Source organism: Apteryx mantelli, chromosome 1, assembly GCF_036417845.1.
Source record: "Apteryx mantelli isolate bAptMan1 chromosome 1, bAptMan1.hap1, whole genome shotgun sequence".
Lineage (NCBI taxonomy): Eukaryota > Metazoa > Chordata > Aves > Apterygiformes > Apterygidae > Apteryx > Apteryx mantelli.
This window is the reverse complement of record NC_089978.1, coordinates 39,612,759-39,633,837: the sequence shown is the minus strand read 5'-3', so window position 1 is coordinate 39,633,837 and position 21,079 is coordinate 39,612,759. Positions and strand designations below refer to the sequence as shown.

General features: G+C 35.0%; 1 protein-coding gene across 1 annotated transcript in view; it reads left to right on the top strand.

Moving 5' to 3' along the window:
- The window catches only part of DIAPH3 (diaphanous related formin 3), a 248,214-nt gene that overhangs the window by 151,505 nt on the left and 75,630 nt on the right, over positions 1–21,079 (top strand). Inside the window, exons 24-25 of the mRNA XM_067292601.1 lie at positions 7,378–7,542; positions 11,547–11,682. Coding sequence (XP_067148702.1) covers positions 7,378–7,542; positions 11,547–11,682 — 301 coding nt within the window. The remainder of the gene's footprint in view (positions 1–7,377; positions 7,543–11,546; positions 11,683–21,079) is intronic.

Sequence of the window (21,079 nt, the reverse complement as noted above, 5' to 3'; positions counted from 1 at the left end):
AGTGATTAATTAGGATGCCTCATTTCACATTTGAGACAGAATAGGTCACAGTGGTGGAGCAATAACGTAGTAAGTTAAAATACAATAAAAGTCAGGTAGGGTTAATAGGTAGACCTTGTCAATAAATACCATGACTTTTCTATAGGTTTAAGTTCTATCCCCATATAAGAAAAGTATTATGGCAATTTACTGATCGCTTAGCAAGGATGATGATCATTGTAAGAAATGCAGAGGAAGTTCAGTGTATCTTTCTTTTAAAGCATCTCAGAAGCAGGAATCCTGCTAGAGGAGATGTAGGCCTGATAGATGGCCAAAGTTTACAAAGAAAATAAAGCCATAATGGAAAAGTTAAATGAGTTCTTTATATCAGTTTTCACTAGGGAGAAACTTTGGTTGACCCCTCTGTGGAATTTTCCTGGCTGGAGGAAAAATCTGAGGGACAATCTCAAATGGTGGAGTCAGTAGAAGAAGTTTTAAAAGAAAACAAAATATACAGTAATAAATCCCCAGGAGTAAGGCAGTGGTCACAAAAGACTACAAATGATTTGAAAGTGAACTCACATATGAAACTGTTGGACTATGTAAACTTAAGTGAACTACTAAATTGGCTCTAGACACCACGGAATGAAAGCCAGCAAAGGGTACATCAGTTTTTTTTAAAGTGCTGTAAGCAAAAAATGAGAATTGCAGAGCAGTAAGTCTGACTTTTGTACCGAGAAAATTAAGGGAGACTGACTAAAAATAGAACTAACGTGTATATATGGGAGATATGATATTGGGGAGAGCCAGTATAGGTTCTGTAAAGGGAAACCATGCCTCACAAATCTCTTATAGCCTGCAGATAAGTGGCAGAGCATACCTGAATTTCCAGATTGCTTGCAACATTAAGAAATTTGTTTCTCTGGAAGTCCTTGTTAGGTGAAAAGTAGAATGATTATTTTTTCTGGATTAATACCTAGTAAAAAAAAAAAAAAAAAAGTTATGTCATAAGGCAGATACTGAATGATTAGGTGACAAAAGGGCAGGTAAATTTCTGTAATTATGGAGTAATGCATAAAAATACTTGTAAATTTTTTATGCCATGGAGGAGGAGAGTTGGGAACATAATTAATTGTTTCTTATAACCAGGGTTCACCCCCATGTAAATGTGGAGCAGCAGGTTAAAACATACTAATGGAAATGCTTTATTACACAACAGGTACTTAAACTGTAGCATTTACTTTTACTGGATGTTGTAGAGGTTAAAAATAGTAAATGAATTTCATAAAGGGCTTAGTTAACTGAAGGTAGTACTTCTGGAGCTATTAAACACAGTAGTCCGGGGCAGCTTTAGCTTAGAAAATCACTAACCTGCAGACTTCTAAAAGCTAGATACTACTTCAGTTGAGTTACTGTGCTATACTTATCCTGTTTACTTCCTGTTTTCCCTAATCATTGGGTATTGACTGCTGTCAGAAGCAGGTGAGATGAATATTTGGTCTTATTCAAAATAAATCACTACAGGTAAAAACAACGACACCACGTATTTCATTATATTAGGCTATTCAAACACAACATTTTGAACAGTAAATATTATTAACAGAAATAGTTAGCCCTCACCTATTACCGCTTCCAGTAGATAGGCAGTAATTTACAGAACAGTGAAGCTGCATATGGTTTGTAGTAATGTCTGTGAACACACTAATTAAAGAAGCTCTCCTTTAGAAAAACAGGAGCTTCAATAAATTACAAAGCCAAAAAGGTTTGATGTAAAGGTTAGATAATCCTGCACAGCATGATGAAGCCTGGACCTGTCTTTACTTTTATTCCTGTGACAAGGAAAGCTGAATGATGCTGATGTTTTGAAAGGCATGCAGCTCATAAAAAGAAACCAGCAGGAAATCTGAAAAAGGAAGGATGGTGCTTTGCTGGAAATAATTTTTCATCCTGAGTACAATTAGGCTCTATGGACAAGCAGGCTATTACATCCTGTCACTAAATATCACAACCCAGAGGCCCCTAATGAACTGATTACCATTCTCGTTTCTTTAGGAAGTCAGATACATGCACAGTTGCTGCAGTCTTTTATTGACAAAGTCTGTAATTATGAATATTTCTCCTATATATTAGATTGTGCTAGTTTGTCAGTCATCTTAGGTATACTAGCTGAAAAGAAATTAGTCATTGTTGCAATTCTTTTGTTTGCTTTAATTAGGAAAATCAAAGAATATTGAATTGATATTGATTTAGAGTATTAAATTGATTCAGTGAAATGTTTAATAAAAAGCACATTGAACAAAATACACTTATAAGTTCAAAATAAATATATAGTGGGTTTATGAAGAATATTGAAATTGCATATTAACAGCTTAATTAAGTAATTAAGTGAACATCCTCTCTATCAACCTAGCTCATGTCTCATAATTTTGTAAGTAGCAAGAGAACCAGTCTCTTGGACAAATTTGAGCCCACTACTGAATGTAGTGTTGATGGTGATTTTCACAGAAGCTTATGGAACTAATACCTGAGAGACAAGGAGTTGGTTGCTGCCTTTCAGCTAAGACAGAGTCCGTCCTTTTTGATCAGTTCTCTATTCCACTTGTAGTTTAAGCTAACTTGTTGAATTTGCTTTAAATAAATAAATATAAAAAATAAGGAACAGAACTTACCCCAGTCAGAGCTAGACTCAAATGAGGTAGAAGAAACTCATTTCAACCGTAAAAGCGAGACTAAACACTGCCTCTAAACCGCTGGTTACCTGTAGCGAATGAAGGCACGGACTCAAGAAGTGGTGCATCTTGAGACGTTTATTGTTTGTTTCTAAGCATATTTATACTAAGAAGTTTGCTGCTTCAGCGGTTTTACAGATACGTACTGTTCACGTCACAGACACGCTTCGCTAAGCCAGTCATCGTGCTGGTTATGTCACAGGTAGCCAGTCGTTGCACCGATCACGCACGCGCGATCCTGCCTTGTACCTTACATCATGCCTTGTACCTTGATACTTGTTTCTTCTTTCCCATACGCTTTGCTACTTGTAACTTTGTACCTTGCTACTTGCTTCTCCTTTCCCATGCACTTTGTTACTGGTACTTCTCTACCAGTTTAACCCTGTCATGACCCTCCGCAGTTACCTAATCAGCCACATAGCATGAACTTCATTCTCTGCAACGTAAATGAAGTGAAGCATGTAAGAACTCCTGTTGTCTTAAGGTTTGGAAGATTATAGCACCTGAGCTGGTTAGGTGAAAAGGGATTTTACACTGGTCTTTAGGAGAAGGTCAAGATGTTGGCTGTCTGGACAGGTAATGAGATAGGGCTTCAGCAAACGGTGTGAATTTAACTTGAAGTGTATGATTCTTTTTTCTAGGTCTTTATTCTTTAGTCTGGACTTCAGACAAATAACATAGCACTAGTTTTGGTCATAATATATGGGATATACGTACTGGATGCAGCAGCTATGGGTAATACATGGGTATGGGTGATACAAATACATGCCAATTTGCTTTTAGTATTATAATGTAGAGATAAGTAGGAGAGGGTGAATCAAGGAAAATACATTTTTTGACAAATACTCTTCAGAAGGTTCTAATTTAAAAATCTAAACATTTTATATTTTTTTGAACTATTATATGCGGATAAGGAATTACTGTTGAACCTTGCTACATATGCTATCTATGATGAAGTCTCTATGACATTTTTTTTTTTTCAGTAAATTATAATTGCTTTCCCAAAAACTTCATACAGGAAATCCTCACCTGAGCCCTGCAAAAAATCCCGCCCTTCGGCATTAGTAAAAAATCATTTGCTGAAATTCTGGTTTGAAGTGACATTAAAGTGTTTTTGCATAGGTCTTTGAATAGTTGCTATGTTTTCAGTGATACTTGCTGACTAGTGTAGTGGCAGTCTCTCAGATAATTCTGTTTTGAAGATTCTTTTCAAATATGTGCAGCACCTATGCAGCTGTTAATTTTTTGTTCTTATGCAGAATCATATTCCTTTTTTGACTGTCTACACTTAATACATTGGTTAGTTTGTGAATAATTCAAATGCAGTGTATATGGGTACTTTTGAGGAAATATTTTCAGTATAATTTAACATCATTCTGTACCTACTGTTGGGTAATAGCTGTTCTTATTTGTCATGATACCCTGCACTATATTAGTATTTTATTTAGCACAATACATTAAAATCAGTATAAATGTCAAGTGATTCACTATAAAAAGATCTGTCATAAATATGCAAGACCAAACACAGAAGTATGAAATTTTGCCACAGATAATACTCATCTCATTCCTTCATTGCTTTCATATTCCATTAATGAGCAGAATTGTGATCTGTAGTCCCATAAGTCCAAAAAGGCAGTCCATGAAGCGAAGCTACTTCAGGAAAAGTTAACAAATAACTAACTTCTTGATTTCCTTTTCCTCCCACCTGTATTGCAGCTCAGCTGTACTTCTGTCCTCATTCATCCAAAGCCAATAGATTGTGTGACTGATAAAGCATATATATCATCCTGTTAATAATAATTACATTTAGGACCGCCATACTCTGTCGTATTCCATGTTGTTTCCAGTTTAGCTGTTGCTGGTTAACAAAAGCCATATTTATGGAAAAAAGAAACAGGACTTATTAAAATTGCCTAAATTGAAGCACGGTCTCAGCAGAATACCAAGTGCTTAGGGTATCCCATAGTGCACCAGAAGGAAAAAAAAAATCTCAGAGTTCATAGTGTCTGGCATTGAAATATTGGTTAGTAGCAAGTCTTTCCAGAATGCCACATTTTGGGTATAAAAGTGTGCATTGGGTAGTCAAGGCGAGTCAGTTTAAACAGTGAAAACTAAGCAGTTTATAGGGACTCCTTTAGAATAGCTCTAATTTCTATGATATCCTATAGTATATCATGGTAATTTGCTCCCTGCACAGAGGGTTGGGTTTTTTTTAGCACGTATTCTGGCATATCTTTCACTCATGATATGAATTATACATTTTATTGATCATTTTAACTTTTTTTTCCTGGGATTTTCCCCCTGCTAGAAAACTGAAGAAAGTTACTGGAATGTTTGATATATGGTATTAATACATACTGACAACAAAACAAAACACATAGGTTTTCCTTTGCCCTTCCTCTGCTATGTGGGAATAAATAAGCTCAAACTTGGGAAGAAATTGTTTAGTTCTCCCTGAATTCTGTTAATGATCTAAGAATCACAAATAGGTACCCTAAAAGGAAGGTTCTAAAATAAACAGGATGTAAAGATATTTGTTTCTAGCTGGACTTAAATGAATTTTACTGCTTTCCCTTATTTTATATATATATATATATATATATAAACTGCTGACTTATATGTTTCGGTAGTCCTAACTTGCATTTGTGTCATGTCTTGTTTTTCATCATCTGCTTTTGGTTTTTTTTTCCTTAAGATTTGGGCAGTTGTTACGTATTAGTCTCATACACTTTCCTCCCTGTCCCACCAATAACTTTTTAACATCCTTAATAATTATAAGTAAACTCAGTGGAAGCAGCGAGCTTGGAAAGATAATTAGTTTCCTATAAGCTTTGTGTAACTCGGGAGCTGAGCAGAGGTCCAAATCAATATGGAAGAAAAAGTGCGACTGCAACATCAATTCTCTTGGAGCTGTTGCTAACCAGGCAGCACAGGCAGGTTGAAGCTGCTCACGCGATGCATCTAGTCCAGTCAATAGAAACAGGGAAAGAAGCTCATGTTGGGTAGGGAGGGAGGAACCTTGCCGGGGTAGAGAAAGTCTGAATTTGTGGTTGAGGGTGATGGAAGATGTATAATGCAAAAGCATAGAAATCTAGGCTTTGTTCATCCTTTTCTAGAAGACTGTCATATAGTGGAGAGCGTTCTACCCTTACAGACCCAGCTTATAGCAGTCATAGTGACTATCTTGAACGTTATGGAAATGCATTATTTCTCCTCCTCTGCATATGTCTGAGAACATTATTGTATGCTTTTTTCTGGCATGGATTCTAAACTACAAAAACCATTAACTGCTTGATTGATATTTTAAGAGCATTTTTAACAAACCAGAAGGGCCTCTTTTTTTTTATTGAAAATCAAATGGGATTCAACATGCAAACCATACATGGCTTAAAAAAAGGGTGCATCCAAAAAAGAATGAAGGCTAAAAGCAGTCACTGAGCACTAGGTTGTTATTGTCTGTATTTAGAACAGCACGGCAGACAAAAATTCTGTTTGTCTAGATTTTAATTCACTGGATTAAAAATGCTGTGCTTCATAAAACAAAATGACCACAGTTTTTGTATGTATTATGTGTAGTATGCAAATACAGCATATTCTGTTTTGCAATAGTTGGGGTGGGAAGTGGGTAAAAAAGTAAAGTTGTTGTCATTTCTTCTTTCTTGTACAGTCTTACCTGGAGCATGAAAATCATGGAACACAAATATTTGCTTAGCTGCCATTCCACTAAAATAAACACTTTATGAAGTAGTTCTACATAGGGAAATAACTGAATGTGATATTTCCTCTCTGAGCTGCTTCTTTGACAAACTACATTGTCACGCATGTTGAATAAATGTAGTTTCTTGATTTTTACTTCATTTATGTGTTGCAGTGTTTTGGTGCTTTTTATAAATCGTCTGTCTCTTGTAGAAGCAGTTCTGTTGTTTTCACCTCCAACTTAATTAAATTGTATTCACATTGCAAATTGCCTTAAAAAGCATAAATACTTGATGCAGGCATCATGAATAGAAATGAATGCTTTACTGCTGGTCTTGCTACAACATTTATAAAAGCTGTTAAGATGAAGCTTCTGTCTTGCATGGTTTTGATTCTTAATTCTATTTTCAAATTTTTGTTTTTATTGTATATTTAGTAGGAGGTACATTTTTTTCTTGAAATATTGAAGTATTCAGATTAGTAATTTGTATCTGTATCTGAATTCCATTTTGAATTTTATGTAAATGCCATTTGTCTTTTAGTGAAATTAGCTAATACGTCTAAATCTTATTTTAACATGAGCATATTTTAAAAATAAGTCTTGATGCTGTATTTTACTGTTACTTACATATTTTTGTTATGGATATAGAACCAAATTCAGTAAACCAAAATTACACATTTTATCTTAAGATATATATGTTTGTGTGCTTAAAATATATGTATATATACGTATCTATATGTATACATATTTTAAAAATATTCCATTAGCCTACAAAAGTGGCTGAAAACTCTTGATTTATTCAGAGTGCTAATGTATGCACTAAATGCTATGAGGCATATACAATATGGAAGGAATTATCTTCATACTTCATCTGATACAAATGAAAAACGTATATGAAATACGAATTAATGTTAAAAATTGTGATTTTGACTGGATTTACTAAGTGTTCTTACAGCCTTAACAGCAATACACAGCTTTGTTGTTCATGCCAGAGAAGATTTTCAGAAACTTTCCCGGATGCATGAGAACATGGAAAAGTTGTATCAGAATGTGATGGGATATTATGCCATTGATCTGAAGAAAGTTTCAGTGGAGGAGTTTTTAACTGACCTGAACAACTTCAGGACTATGTTCATGGTACAGTCTGTCTATTTTATGCCTAAAGTTGTTGTTTCTTAGAAATTATTTGTATAATCATTCAGTTATTGAACAGACTAAAAATAATTTTCCCCATTCTCAAATGACATTTGATATTCATATCAGGAATTTTACTTCCCATGTCCTAAATTCTCTCAGGTAAGGATAATAGGATTTGAAATGTTTGTAGATTTTCTTCCTGGAAGAGTTGGAAACTTTAAATAACAGCAAGTGTAACTTAAAACTGAGCCTCCTATGTGTATGTATAACCTGAAGGGGGAAAACTTGAAACTCTTTACTTTTTTTAATATATTTTTCCTGCTTAAAGGATGCTTGTTATTTACTTAAAGATAAATTTTCTTACAATCATTCTATATTTATAATGTATGCTCTTCCCATACCAAATCAAGTCCCAATATTTTACTTTGTTTAATTTTTTATTTGCCTGCAAATAAGTGTCAGTGATCAGTGTCAAGCTGTAAGCAGGCTCCCTACTACAGAAACCCCAAGCTCCTTACTGTTGCTTAAAATACAACCTATTTTCTCAAGCTCAGTCTGTTTCTAAGAACCTTAATTTTTGTAAGAGTAAGTTGTCTAGGATTTTACTTTGTATGCACTTTAATTGCTTGCTTTCTTTTTTTGCCTTTTTAAAGGATGATCTGTTTTTTTTTTTTTATTTAAAGGGTTTTTTTGTGATGTTTTAATTATGTTTGAAAAATAGACATTAGGCTGATCCACATTATTGTTAGGTAGCTAGTTGTGTCTAGAGGTTTAGAGGGTGTAGATAGGGAAAAATACTTATTTTGTACACATTTAAAAATGGCTTAGAAATTCTTGTGTCTATCTACTTTGAAGAAAGGAATTAAGATCTGACCCATATTAGGCAAAGTTATTAGAACTAGTAAAGCCTCTGTTATTTCAGAGTTTAACAGCTAAAAACCGAGAATGCACCATCGTCACTCAGAATAAATTGCTTGGCAAGTTACAATATGCCAAATTTTTCAAACAGGGGCATTAATTATGTTTTCCTAATTTGCTTAGTGTCTAAGTTGAAACTCAGGGATCTGATTTGCAAAAATGCTAAATGTTACGAAGTAGTCACATGAATTTAAATTCTGAAGTTTAAACCACACCTCCCATTGAAATGCTGTAGGACAAGATTTCTAAATATTCAGGTTCATCTCAGCTTGCAGACACAAAGTAGTGGTTGCATATTACTCTTCTGTGTTTGCACAACTAGCACTGATATTAACTCCAGCTTCACAGAAGTGTTATAAAGATAGATTAATTAATGCTTTGAAACAGTTAGATATTATTGATGAGCATGGTAGAAGAAAGCTAGAGTAAAACTAATAATTCTGTCTTTCAGAGCACAGTTTGAAGGCTATGCGAAAAGGGTGTGTAGACAAGGCATGAAACCACTTATCATTCAGTGACACTAAAGCAAAATATTGAGTAGCTGCTCAGTTTTGAGTCTTTTTCGAAAAGATTTCTGAGGTGCCTAGCTTGAGACAGCTGAGGTCTGACTTACAGAATTGTTTAACTTTGGTGTTGATTACTGACAGAAACTGAAGGTGTTCGATATCCTAGAATTCTTGGCTCAAAAGGTGCTCAAACTCACTGCTGAAAAATCATTGAATTTTTTAGAAGTCTAAAGCTGAAAGACTACTTAGGTCACCAGTAGGTGTGGGAGGGTGAAATTCAGTCGTCTCTGTTATCAAGCAAGAGTGGTAACTTCTGTAGTAAATGTGGTCAGACCACATCTAATTTTTTAGGCCTTTTAGGCAGCCTAGCATTAAGACATGTAGGTTTTGAAATGCAAACAGAGAGACAATATGTGTGTTTATCTCAGTCAAGCTTGTGATGATCCTGTGATTGTTAAAACATTTTGCAGATTGTTAGACATTTGTGTTGAAAACAAAGAACATGTAGGATAGAATTTGGCTCCAGAATTTAGACCTCTAAATGTCAGTGTCTTCATGTGAGTTTAAATGTCTAAACTCCTGTTCTAGTCGAGGGAGATATGTATTCAGTAAAATTAACAGAGTCTGGAGAGTTGTTCACTCATGGTAAGTAGTTACCTAAGTTTAGTTAGTTGAATAAGTAGATCTCAAAGGAGACTTATCAACAGAAGCACTTAGTATTGTGGAGTGATTTTTCAAATGGCATCCAAGACATTGGCCTGGAATTTTAAAATACAGCATAAGGACTATAGAAGACCTGTGCCCTGCTGGAGACAGGTTGGAGGCCAGGTGTGATGCTCCAAAGCCTCAGACTGTAGAAACCCCTTGCTCTGATTGGAACTAGGTTGCTCTGCAGTAGAAATGAGACTAACAGAACCAGAAGAGAGACCAAGTAAGGGCATGAATCTGTGGCACAGTTAGAACATACAAGTGTGAGAGGACATGCTAACATTTGTTCCCTAGTTCCTAGAGCACTTGTCTTTTATATTATGCAAAAACTTGAATAACAGTCAGAAATAATCTTGGGAAGCACAGCAGAGAACCCAAGAATGCCTCCATCCTGCAGACTCTAACCCTTGTCGTGATACGCAAAAGGTGTCTACTTCTGTAATTTTTCGTAAAGTTACCTTTCCATTGTGGAAGTAAAATTTTGCTTTTTTTTTTTTTTTTTAAGATTCCTTTCATTTCTGTGTTATTTTGGATGATTGAAAGTTTATTCTTCATCAATTATCAATGAGAAAGGTGCTCCCTCACAAAACTTACGGGAATTTACTCTCCTTTGGGGTGATGCTATAAGCAGTGCCTGTGCAAATGTTGCTGCAGTCCACATTCACCTGTGCTTTGTATTATTCTTCAATACATTCTTACATTTTCTCTGAGTGCAAGCTGGATGTTTTTCTGCCAGAAAAACTACATGAGGCATTGATTACCCTTGCAAACATGAAGCCTCTGCCTCAGACCTTATGAAGATGTTAGACATTTTGTAGGAAGGAATACTTCGATCTGTTGTGAATGATATTTTCCGTGTAACTGCATTTCGAAAATAGAAGCTTTCTGCAATGAAGAGTAATGGGCTAAATTAGTTTTTATTCTAAACATTTTATTTAAAATAAAATAATATTAAAAGTCCCTCCTATACCAGATTCATATAACAGACACTGAAATTTAGCAAAATTTGAGGAGGAGGAAGAAAAACTAAAACTTTATATAGAAGCAGAGCAAGCTAGGAGAATAGGTATGTAAATAAATATGTTTTAAGCAAGGAGAGATACCAGAGGGAAATTGGCATGTATATTCCAGCTACATTTCATTTTTTTTTCATTTAATATGAGCCACAGTAAAGCACTGAATTTACCAGTGTATATAGGTAACTAAAAGGTAATCCTAAAATGGCTTTGTTAAAAATTTACTTTGACACAATTAGGTGATTTCCATATATGCAAAATATTGATTTTTAGAAAAACTCTGAAATTCTTAGATAAGTCCATTTTGGCTTCATTGGAGGTTTTGGAGTACTTACCTATAATTCAAAGTAAACAACATTATATGGGTATTAGCCAGAAGACAAGAATTTATAAACCCAGTGAATTAGTAAGTTTGTGGTTACGAATAAGAAAAATGCACAGCTAAATCATGCAGGTAGCCTTGCTTTTTTGATGTAGTGGCAGCATGAGAAAATAAATGTTGAAACTATTCTAGAACTACAAGTAGTAACATGTATTTATAGTTTTGTGAAATCAGGTAATTAAGATATTTTCACCTCTTGCTACCTTAATGTGTATTCTTAAGCTGTATCTTTTTCTGAGATACATATTCCCATTTGGGGGCTAATTAATATGCTTCTAATGTATTTATTCTGAATTTGCTTACTCTTCTGAATAAAATGTATTAAATATGGATGGTAAAATATTTATTTGGCTTGACAAATTAAGGCTAGTTGGAAGATGTGATTTTTTTAAAAGTTTTTTTTTTCTTTGTTTTTAAGGTTCAAATTACTTCTTGCTAAGACTTCAGTTTTAATAGAACTCTTTTTTTCCATAGCAAGCTGTAAAGGAGAATATGAGAAGAAGGGAAGCAGAAGAAAAACAGAGACGTGCTAGAATAGCTAAGGAGAAAGCAGAGAAAGAAAGACTAGAGAGGCAACAAAAGAAAAAGCGCTTGCTAGAAATGAAAGCAGGTAAGTAATGTAGAAAACAGCCCATTTTATCTGAGTTTTACTAGAAATAAAAATTCAGCTGTTATTTTTTTCATTGTTTCCATGCGTTTTGGAAAAAAGACAGAATAAATGATTGCTTTTCACCAATTAAAATTTACAGCAAAGCATTTCTTAAATTTGTTTTTGTTTACAACTTTTGCTTTGGTTTATCTGGTTTCCTCAAGCTATTTTAGTACATGTAATGTTAATTAGTACTTTTCCATTAGAATCTATTGAACCTTGTGTGACCAAGTATTATCTCAGTTACACTGAGAATCTATTATGTTATCTGAGAACAAAGACACTTTCCATATCACAAAACCATTTTATTCATTTCTTTTAACTAAGGCTACCTATTCATTTTTGTTCCTTTTATGACAATAAGCCATTCCTGAAGTAGTATAGATTCCTCTGAGTATGTCAGTTGTTATTTCAATAGGTCCCTATTGAAACACCTTAAAAAATGCATGGTTGGGGTTTCTTTTAAATTTATTCATTTATGCTGTGTTGTCTTTTGTACCAAAAAAGACCAGACACTGTGAGTTCTCTCTTGCTAAAGATGATGTCTAATCCTCCATACTGTTAGGTTTTTATCTCTTCTGGAGTCCTTCAGAATGATATATGATTTACTGTGTAAATTACCATGAGCTGCTTTCATTTTTTTCCGAACAGACATTGTTAAACAGTTCTCCACTCAAACCCTGGTAGGTACCTTTGGCTTAAATGATTCTCTTCTGCGCTTGACTAATAGCCACAGTAGTAGGTGTGCTAAATTTCAGAGATTCTTAGACCAAGTACATCTTTGGTTTATTTTCAGAAGTATATACATGTCATGGGGTATGAGGCTAAAGCTTCCTCTTAAGTTGGAAGTCAGCAGGCTGTCCTCTGAACACAGAATTTCTAATTCTCTCAAAGTAAATGCAAGACCCAATCAGAAAACTATCAGCGACTATCTTTTTAAAGCTCATGGAAGACAAAGGAAGCTCCAGAAGATTAGGAAAGTGCAAAATTGGTATCTGTATTCATGCATGATTGGAAGTGTTTCAAAACAGGTTAGACATTCTTCTCTAAGAAATGCTATACATATGATTGATAGTGCTTTGGGGAAAATTAAAGCTCCTCTCTAGCCCTGTTCTTCATAATTTTGTGTTCAGGCTTTCCAGAGAACAGGTTCAGATGTTATGGACCTCAGAGTCATTTGTCCATGTGTGTATGTGTGATTCTGGTTGCTAAACCTACTGCTTCAACTAATGTGGCTAGGAATTACATGCTTGTCATCCACAAATCAGATAAGTCATTGATTAAAAATGCTGGTTTGTCCATTGGTAGCTTGCTTTTTGATTAGATCAAAGAAATGCATGGAAAGAGGTTTCTGCATCTTGTTAGCAGCCACTTAAGGTCCAGTCTAGAATGACTGATCTAAACAGCAGCAATGGAAAAACATGATGTTAAGGTGACCTGAAGTTATAAATGTCTTGAGTCTGATACTCAGTAAGCTGGCATCTGCTGAATTGTTTTTTGTTTGCAGAACTCCTTGTATGGTTTCTTGTGTTGTTTGAGTCATCTTTTTTAAAAGTCTACTAAAAAACAGTATTCTGGCAGTGAGTAGAACCTGTGGTAGTTTTTTGTGAGTTTGTGTTTTGTTTTGTTTTTTGTCAGAAAGAGCAGCAATTACAATCTAAAAAGTAAAGTGTGTGTGAGGGATGGGAAGTGTTGTTTGTTTTTACTTTTCCTTTTTACTTATCAAAACCATACTTACTAGAGGGCATAATGTTACTCTGGTTCTGCTACAATAGTAACATAGACTTTCAAACTTTTTTTTTTCTGTTTAGCTATAACTGGTTCATTGAAAGGCTGATTCTTATTAAGGAGAATCTGTAAATCAGTCACAAAATGTTTCCATTTGACCTGCTGTCAAATGTCTAACCAGGTTCTCTTTCTGTCAGAATACCAAAACACTCTTATTTGGAGTGTGACAATGTAGAGTGTAACTGATTTTTTGCTACAAATTATCTCTTTTTATGGTGACTAGATCAGATGTTAGATTTGTAATATCATTATTTCAATTGTTTGAATGAAGCAGCTGAAAGCTGCTCGATCTCACCATTTGAGAGTGATACTGCTTGCCAGTTACCTTTTATGGGATTCAAATAGATACATACTTGAAGAGAAAATTACAGTCTATTAACTGGTTCTTCAAGATATTTTTCAGTGAGTAGCTCATAATGTAGCCTGCATCTCTACTCTTCAGAGTCTTCAGCAACATCAGTTTTTAACTGAAAATGACTTGAACGTTAGGGATGCCTGTGCATCAGACTGTACTGTATACCACTTCTGAGTTTAACCATTTCTTAAACTTTAGAACAAAATTTTACTAGACTGACAATCATTAATGGCACTTTGTGCTAATAGTTTGTTCTTGCACATTATTTGTCGTTATCACTATGACTTTGTTCTTACTACCAATCACTATCACTACATTTTCAGACCAGTCAGTCTTTAACACTTATGTCTGAAGTCAGATGTGAGAATACAATACCACAGAGCTAATGCTGTGTAGTTAGCAATAACGGCTGCAGCCTTATTCAACAAGATGATATGTCCAAGCTCGAGAGTTCTTCAGCAAAGCAAGCTAGAACTGAAGTGGGCCTCTCCTCTTCCTTCTCTCCCCTCTCATCCCCTTCTTCTCACCCCTTACTCCCATTTGGGATTTTGCCCTTTAATAGGATGGTTGAGTTTCTAGACAATTCCCAGCCCTTGTTTTTAGTCCCTGGATTATATGATGCAAGATACTTGATGGGTGTTACTTTCCCAGGCCACAGCAGTGCCTTCAGCTGGATTTTTTTTCCCTGCTTGGCTGCTGCTGCTTTTCTTAATGCAAAAGCTCGTGAGGTTGTGGTTTTTTTCAGTGATCTTTAAATGATCATCAGTGACTTGCTTATGGATCTGGAGCCTCTGCCTTCAACCTGTGCACACAAATTCAAGACCTGAGCTGCCCAAGGCTTAAACTGTACATCATAACAAAAGAAACCTGATATCATGCTCTGGTTCCCACAAGTTCTTAGAGTGTGCTGATAAACCTAAGAAGCCAGGCCAGGTCCCTTGCATGGTTAGCGTAAGGCACAGTTAGCATAAGGCCTGTGGACCTAGCAGTGGCAATACTATTTGTCTGGGCTGGTGAGTACGAAAATGTTTGTACAGTTATACTATACTACTTGAGGGGGAAAAAATACTGTTTTCCGTTTGGGAGAATATAGTAATTTCACCACTAGTAATCAACATTTTTTGCAAACGTGAGAACCCAGATCATCCTACAATGCGCCAAACTTCTTGTGAGCTGCAATTTTCTTATTTAGTCTATATTGTGACTTGGACATACAGGCAACGTATTGGCCATCTGGACTGCAACTTATACGCTCTCATTTTTTTTATCACTACAGATGCAATAACAAGCACTTCTGCATCAGACTGCCTTTGAAATGCTTTTACACCAAATTTGCTGTTTATATGGTCATTTCCCAAATTAGATAAATATGTAATCTATATGTTAAATCTTCATGAAGTTTTCCATTTGAAATTTTTTTATGTTTCAAATATATTTATATCAATATTTTTTGGCTTCATAAAATACGTATAGTATTTTATGAATACAAATTTTAGGTAGGCTTCATAATAAAATAAATTTGAATCTCTGATCATGAGACCATTGTTGTTGTTGTATATTGAATAAGTTGACTTCTTGCAAGTGTTTTTCAGATTTGGATCTGAACCCAAATGTCAGAGCCAGATCCTTGTAAATTTTAATTTGCTAATATTTTGAATTTTGCAGCTCAGATGGTGACACGTGTCCTAATAATCAAATGACTTACCATTATAATAGGCTGATAGTCTTAAGTTTACATAATAAAAATAGCAGCTCTATATTTTCCTTGCAGTGCCATCTTAACTTGAAAAGTATATGGAATTCCGTCAAAACTTTGAACATCTAAATGTTGAATGATATTTGCTATTTTGAAATTTATGATAATAAAATCTGTCCTCTAAATGCTCTCCAGGATAGTCATCGTGAGATGCTTTGTAAATCAGATTGCTCTATTTGTTTCTGTGAAGCCAGCTCAAACTATCACATGCTATAGTTCCAAAGGTAAATAGCCAGTGGAAGGGGATCTTTATGTAAATGCCACTTGTCTGCATACTGTTAACATTCAGAGACATACTTTCTCATGCTGTTCAGATTCTCAGTAGAAAGCACACCAATCAATTATTTTGATCTTATCATAGTGTAAAGAATCCTATAACTGTGATAACACCAGCTAAATTTATTGTAATATAATTGAGAGCTCCATCATTGTGGCATCTTCATTGTGTCTTACTTTGAATGCTACTTAGTAACAAGCCACTTTAATCAGTGGTTATTTACAAAGGCTGCCCTTTCCTATGCAAAAGCACTGAAGTGATGCCGGAATGCTCTCTTAAATATCTCATTTCTAATCTAGAATATTACTTTGTTTTTGTTACTCAGTTTCACTTTTATCACAGTTCACTGGTTTAAAATCCATATTTCAGTTGATTTAAACAGTCATGACTTTATTAGCAGTCAATTTTGCAGAATTTCTTTTTGCAGAAGTTGTGTGTTTGTTTTTGGAAAGAAAATGTTTGTGTTTCATAAAATCTTTGAGTGTCTTAGTGTTGTTGTCTTTCTTTTTTTTTTTCCAGAAAGTTTACTTACTTCACAACTTAGCAAACAGTAATGAATATGGATATTTTCATTAGACATGTAATATTCTGTAAAACAAAAATGCACCACAGATCCCAGCACTGACAGTTTAAACAATGAGAACAGGACATGTAATTAAAATTCAGATTCCATCAGATAGAATGAAATTTTGAAATTAAAAAGGCCTACCTAAGGGTAAGACCCCTCAAAAAGCTCCCCAGCTCAAGTCTATAAGGCCTCCATTTTATTAGTTTCTTCAAGTTCAGAGGAGTGAATCAATACTTCTCTTTCAAATGATCTTCTCCAGATGTCTCAGAAGCAAAGAAACATAGTGCTCTTTCCTCTGAGGGGAGTGAGGGACTGCAGGTGTTGGAGATTATGAAAATCTGTTTATGTTATGGCATCAGCAGTTTCTAACACATTTGTAATTTGTTATTTTAATATGTCTGCCAGGCTGCTTTCCTGAAAATCACAGCTTTTGGACAACAGTAGGCTTATTACTAGATTCTGTGCATTTAAGTAAATATGTTTTGCAAATTTTTTGAGGAGTCTAACTTGTTCTCTTAAGTTAAATAACAATGGACAGAAAAAACTGTAGGACAGTTGTCTAGTCAGTACTTACTAATATTAATACCTAGTGGAAGGTTGACAGTAAGCTCATGACAAGCTTGCACAGTACATCTGACTTTGTTTTATATCTATTAAAAAAAAAAAACAAAAAACCATACACAAGGAGCTAGTTGTGACAGAAATTGACCATGAATTCCCAGGAAAGGAGACATCAGGTGATAGGTAACTAAATATGGAGGTTGGTGTTCAGCTGCAATTTTATTGTTTGAAAATAGAGTACAAATCTGGGAAAATTACTAAGAGCAGATGTTCCCTCAAGAATATTTGTCAAGTTTGTACTTGAAAATGGTATAGAGAATGATAAAATACAGGTAGATTCAATTAAAAAAAAAAAAACCTAAAACCTCTTCTGAGAAACAATATGCCATACATTTGCAGAAGCCACAGCAAAAGATGAGACTTAGCAAAACCTCATCAAGTCTCACACTGATAGCATATTCAGGGAATTAGTTGGTTTTTAATGCACAGAAAGTAGAGCTGATCTGAATGTATATTTAAAAAAAAAAAAAACAAAAGCACAGAACTAAACTGATAGAAGCCATATTCTAACAAGATCTCAAAGGTGCTAAATATCTGAAATATGTAGATGTAGTTCATATACTTGTTGTCAATCCATAGGCTCAGTGTGCTGCAGTTGCTGTGCATTTGTACTAAGTATTAGCTCCAAAAGAACAAGAGGTTTAGCAGAAAAAACAATTATTTTGAGACTTTTCCTTTATGAAAAGTATATATAGAAGTGGAACTTGTGGAGATAGTAGCTGAAGGTAGTTTAGAAACTGAGGTTTATACAAAGCCACTGAAAGAATAAATAATAGCAGTGCTTGGGAGAGATAGAAGTAATCATTCAAAAGAAACAGAACTCTTGAAAAAATTAAGTGCTGTTAAAGTAATGTCTGTAGATAAATTTTCTCATAAGAATTTTCATTTATGTTGTTGTATGATAATCTCTAAAGAAATGTGAAAAGAATATTGCAAACTTAAAATGGCACACCGATAAAAACAATCTCTGGAGCTATCTTTAGGATTAAGAGCTCTAACATTTAGTAGACATGCAGACAGTAGGTTTTGGGCTGAGTAAGTATTTCCTACTCCAAATACTACCTCACATCTCTACTGTAAGGAGCACAGACATCACAGTCCTCTTTAAACTTTCACTTCTACTGTATGTAAATGCTTTTATTCTTTTTTCTGAATGATCAAAACTTTCTTCTCTCCAGTGGGAGAGGAGGAGAGGACTAAATATCCTTACCAAAGCATTACCTTTCCGTAGTCCAAGGCTGTAAAAGAGCTAAGAACCTCCTTTGTTATTGCTGGAAAGCAAGCAGAAGAGAAGGTCATGCTTCTGACTCTTCCTTCAAATGGACTCTGCTGCTCCTTCTATTGCTGTGCTGTTCAGTATGGCTCTTATCTTCACTCAGCAATACCTCAGTGGTTCTACAGAAGTATTATTGCTACTGCATTCCAAAATATTCTTGTTCTGAAGCTTGCTGCCAGCAGATGCTTGATTTCTCTGGGCAGCTTCTATCCACTCAAAGTTATCAAATGCAGATGCAAAGTCTTTGAATCATAAACTGCTGGAGACAGCATTCTGGGGAATGTCATTACATGTTTACCTTGTCCTTTTTATAGATTTTTTGCTATTGGCTACTAATGGATTGAGAATGCAGGACTAGGTGAACCTTTGATCTGATCTTCCCGGCTATTCTTTTGCACTTATAACCTCTATGCAAAAAGGGTCTTGCCTACCCAAAACTGTGTAGAAACTTTCCTGTGACTAAGCCCTGTCATGTAATCCAACCAGAATTTTCTCACTCTGCAAGTGAGAAACTATATAAATGTTAAGGTTCCTTCAGTCCTTCATCTCTGTAATACATTTTTCAGTGTGACTGATCATTGTATGTACTTTCAGATTTTACTGGTTGTTAATAAATTTGAATAGAAATAGTGATGTCTCTGTGTACAATGACCTCCTTCAGAGTCATACAGTAACCAAAAGACAAGATATTCATACACACCCACCCATATATATTATATTCAGCTACAGTATTCTTATATGAATCCAATTTCCTTTAAGAATGATAAAGTGGTTCTGGCTGCTTGTAAGTAATTTTGAAGTGAAATTGTAATTAAAATGTGTTAAATAGGGTGGAGTTTTTTTCCTCCTCTGTGAAACAACACTAGTGGAAATACTAGTTTTTGACTAATCTGCAAAACTGATTGCATTCTTGTCAGTATCATCCAAGTTGGAGCTGTAATGTGTAGAGAAGACAGAAAAATAATGCATAAGCAGTAAAATTTATTGAACTGACCTCTTTGTATGTAGGTGACTTGATGTTCTCACTAGCAGCTGCTAAATCAGATCTTAATCTTAGATAACAGTGCCTAAGCTTTGTCTCTCTTAGTTGTGAGTAATTAAATATAAGTAACTAAAACTTAGCATTTTGCTAACTTCAATGGTTTTATTATTTTCTACAAAAAAAGCAGAGTATCCACAGAGAACAGAAAAAGGATTATAAGAAGGATACATCTTTAAACTGGCCTTCTTAAACTATTATCAGGGAATGCAATATGTGATTATTATTAGACTATACTGTATTGCTGAGTGGGTGAGAGAGTAGGAACACGTGGAGATAAACCATTTCATTTTCAGATATTGTCTGTGTGGACTTAGTAGAAATACAACCTATTTTTGAAGTTAGCCATATTTAGAGTTTCCATTGTGGATTTCTTCTTTCTCCATAACCCACAAGTTATTAAGTTCCTTAAGTCTGAGTCTTTAGACTTTTTTTCAAGAGTTGGGATTTTATTTTAAAATAATGCTAAAGTGTGTCTTTGTTACTTAATGTATGGAGGGACTTTGTGTGTGTCTTCCCTTTCCCTTTCTAACTTGGGAATGATGAGTCCAGGCTGAGGATCATCTGCAGGCTTTTATAGAAGGGGCTTATCTTTGTGCAAAGTCACTTAATGGAGTTCCATAACTTCACTCCATTTTTGCATCAGTATTGATACTCAGAATTTCAAAATCTTTATAAAATTTTGAAAGCTGTTTCCTGATTTTGGTATTTGCAGCTAACTGCCTAGCTAGGTAAAACAAACTATTTCTAATGTTCTTCTCTCAACTCCAGTGTTGCTTTAGAACAATAGCCACTAAAAATATCATATGGCTTCCACATCAAGGACAGCTATCTGTGCAGATTTGTTCCTATTGCAAAGCTGTTTTCACACGAAGCAAAGAATGAGCAAGTGAGGAATCCATTAAGTTTCTTTCTTTCATCTAATGGGTCTTGTTACTGTCAATCATGTATGTTTGCTCATAAAATATAATCTGCCTTTTCTGCGACATCCTTTTTGTTATAGCTTCTCCGGAGGTGGTGGTCTCAATTGCGCTTGGGTGACCATATGTGTTCTTTGTTTCGCTATTGTTGTAAAAGCATTCTGAATTGAGTGAAAGTGACTGATGTACTAGCTGGGTAAGAGTTTCACAGTGTGCTTTTGTTGTTGCTTCAGGAGTACAGTAACAGCAAACAAAATTGTGTTTATAGACTTGCCTAACAGAGTACTTCACAACTAATTTCAAACTAATTTTGAAGAAAAAGGGTTTTTTATACACCGATTATCTTAACTAAATACTACATAATTAGCACAGCTTTGGCAATAATGCTTGTAACCAGATCAATGGGAAATTGACAGGCAGTGACTAATTCTTCATTCTCCCTTCTGCTTTTTCACCCTCCATTCAGCTTCTGTTCCCCCAGAAATGTTTGTTTGATGTAGGACCCTAAAGCCACTGTCAAAACAGTGGGTTATCTAACCAATAGAGATTGGTTAGAGAGTAGAGAGACTACATAGAATTCTGAGACTCACAGAATCACTGAATGGTTGAGGTTGGAAGAGGCCTCTGGACATCATCTAGTCCAACCCCCTGCTCAAGTAGGGTCACCTAGAAAAGGTTGCCCAGTACTGTGTCCAGATGGCTTTTGAATATCTCCAATGAAGGAGATCCACACTCCATAACCTGCCTGGAAAATCTGT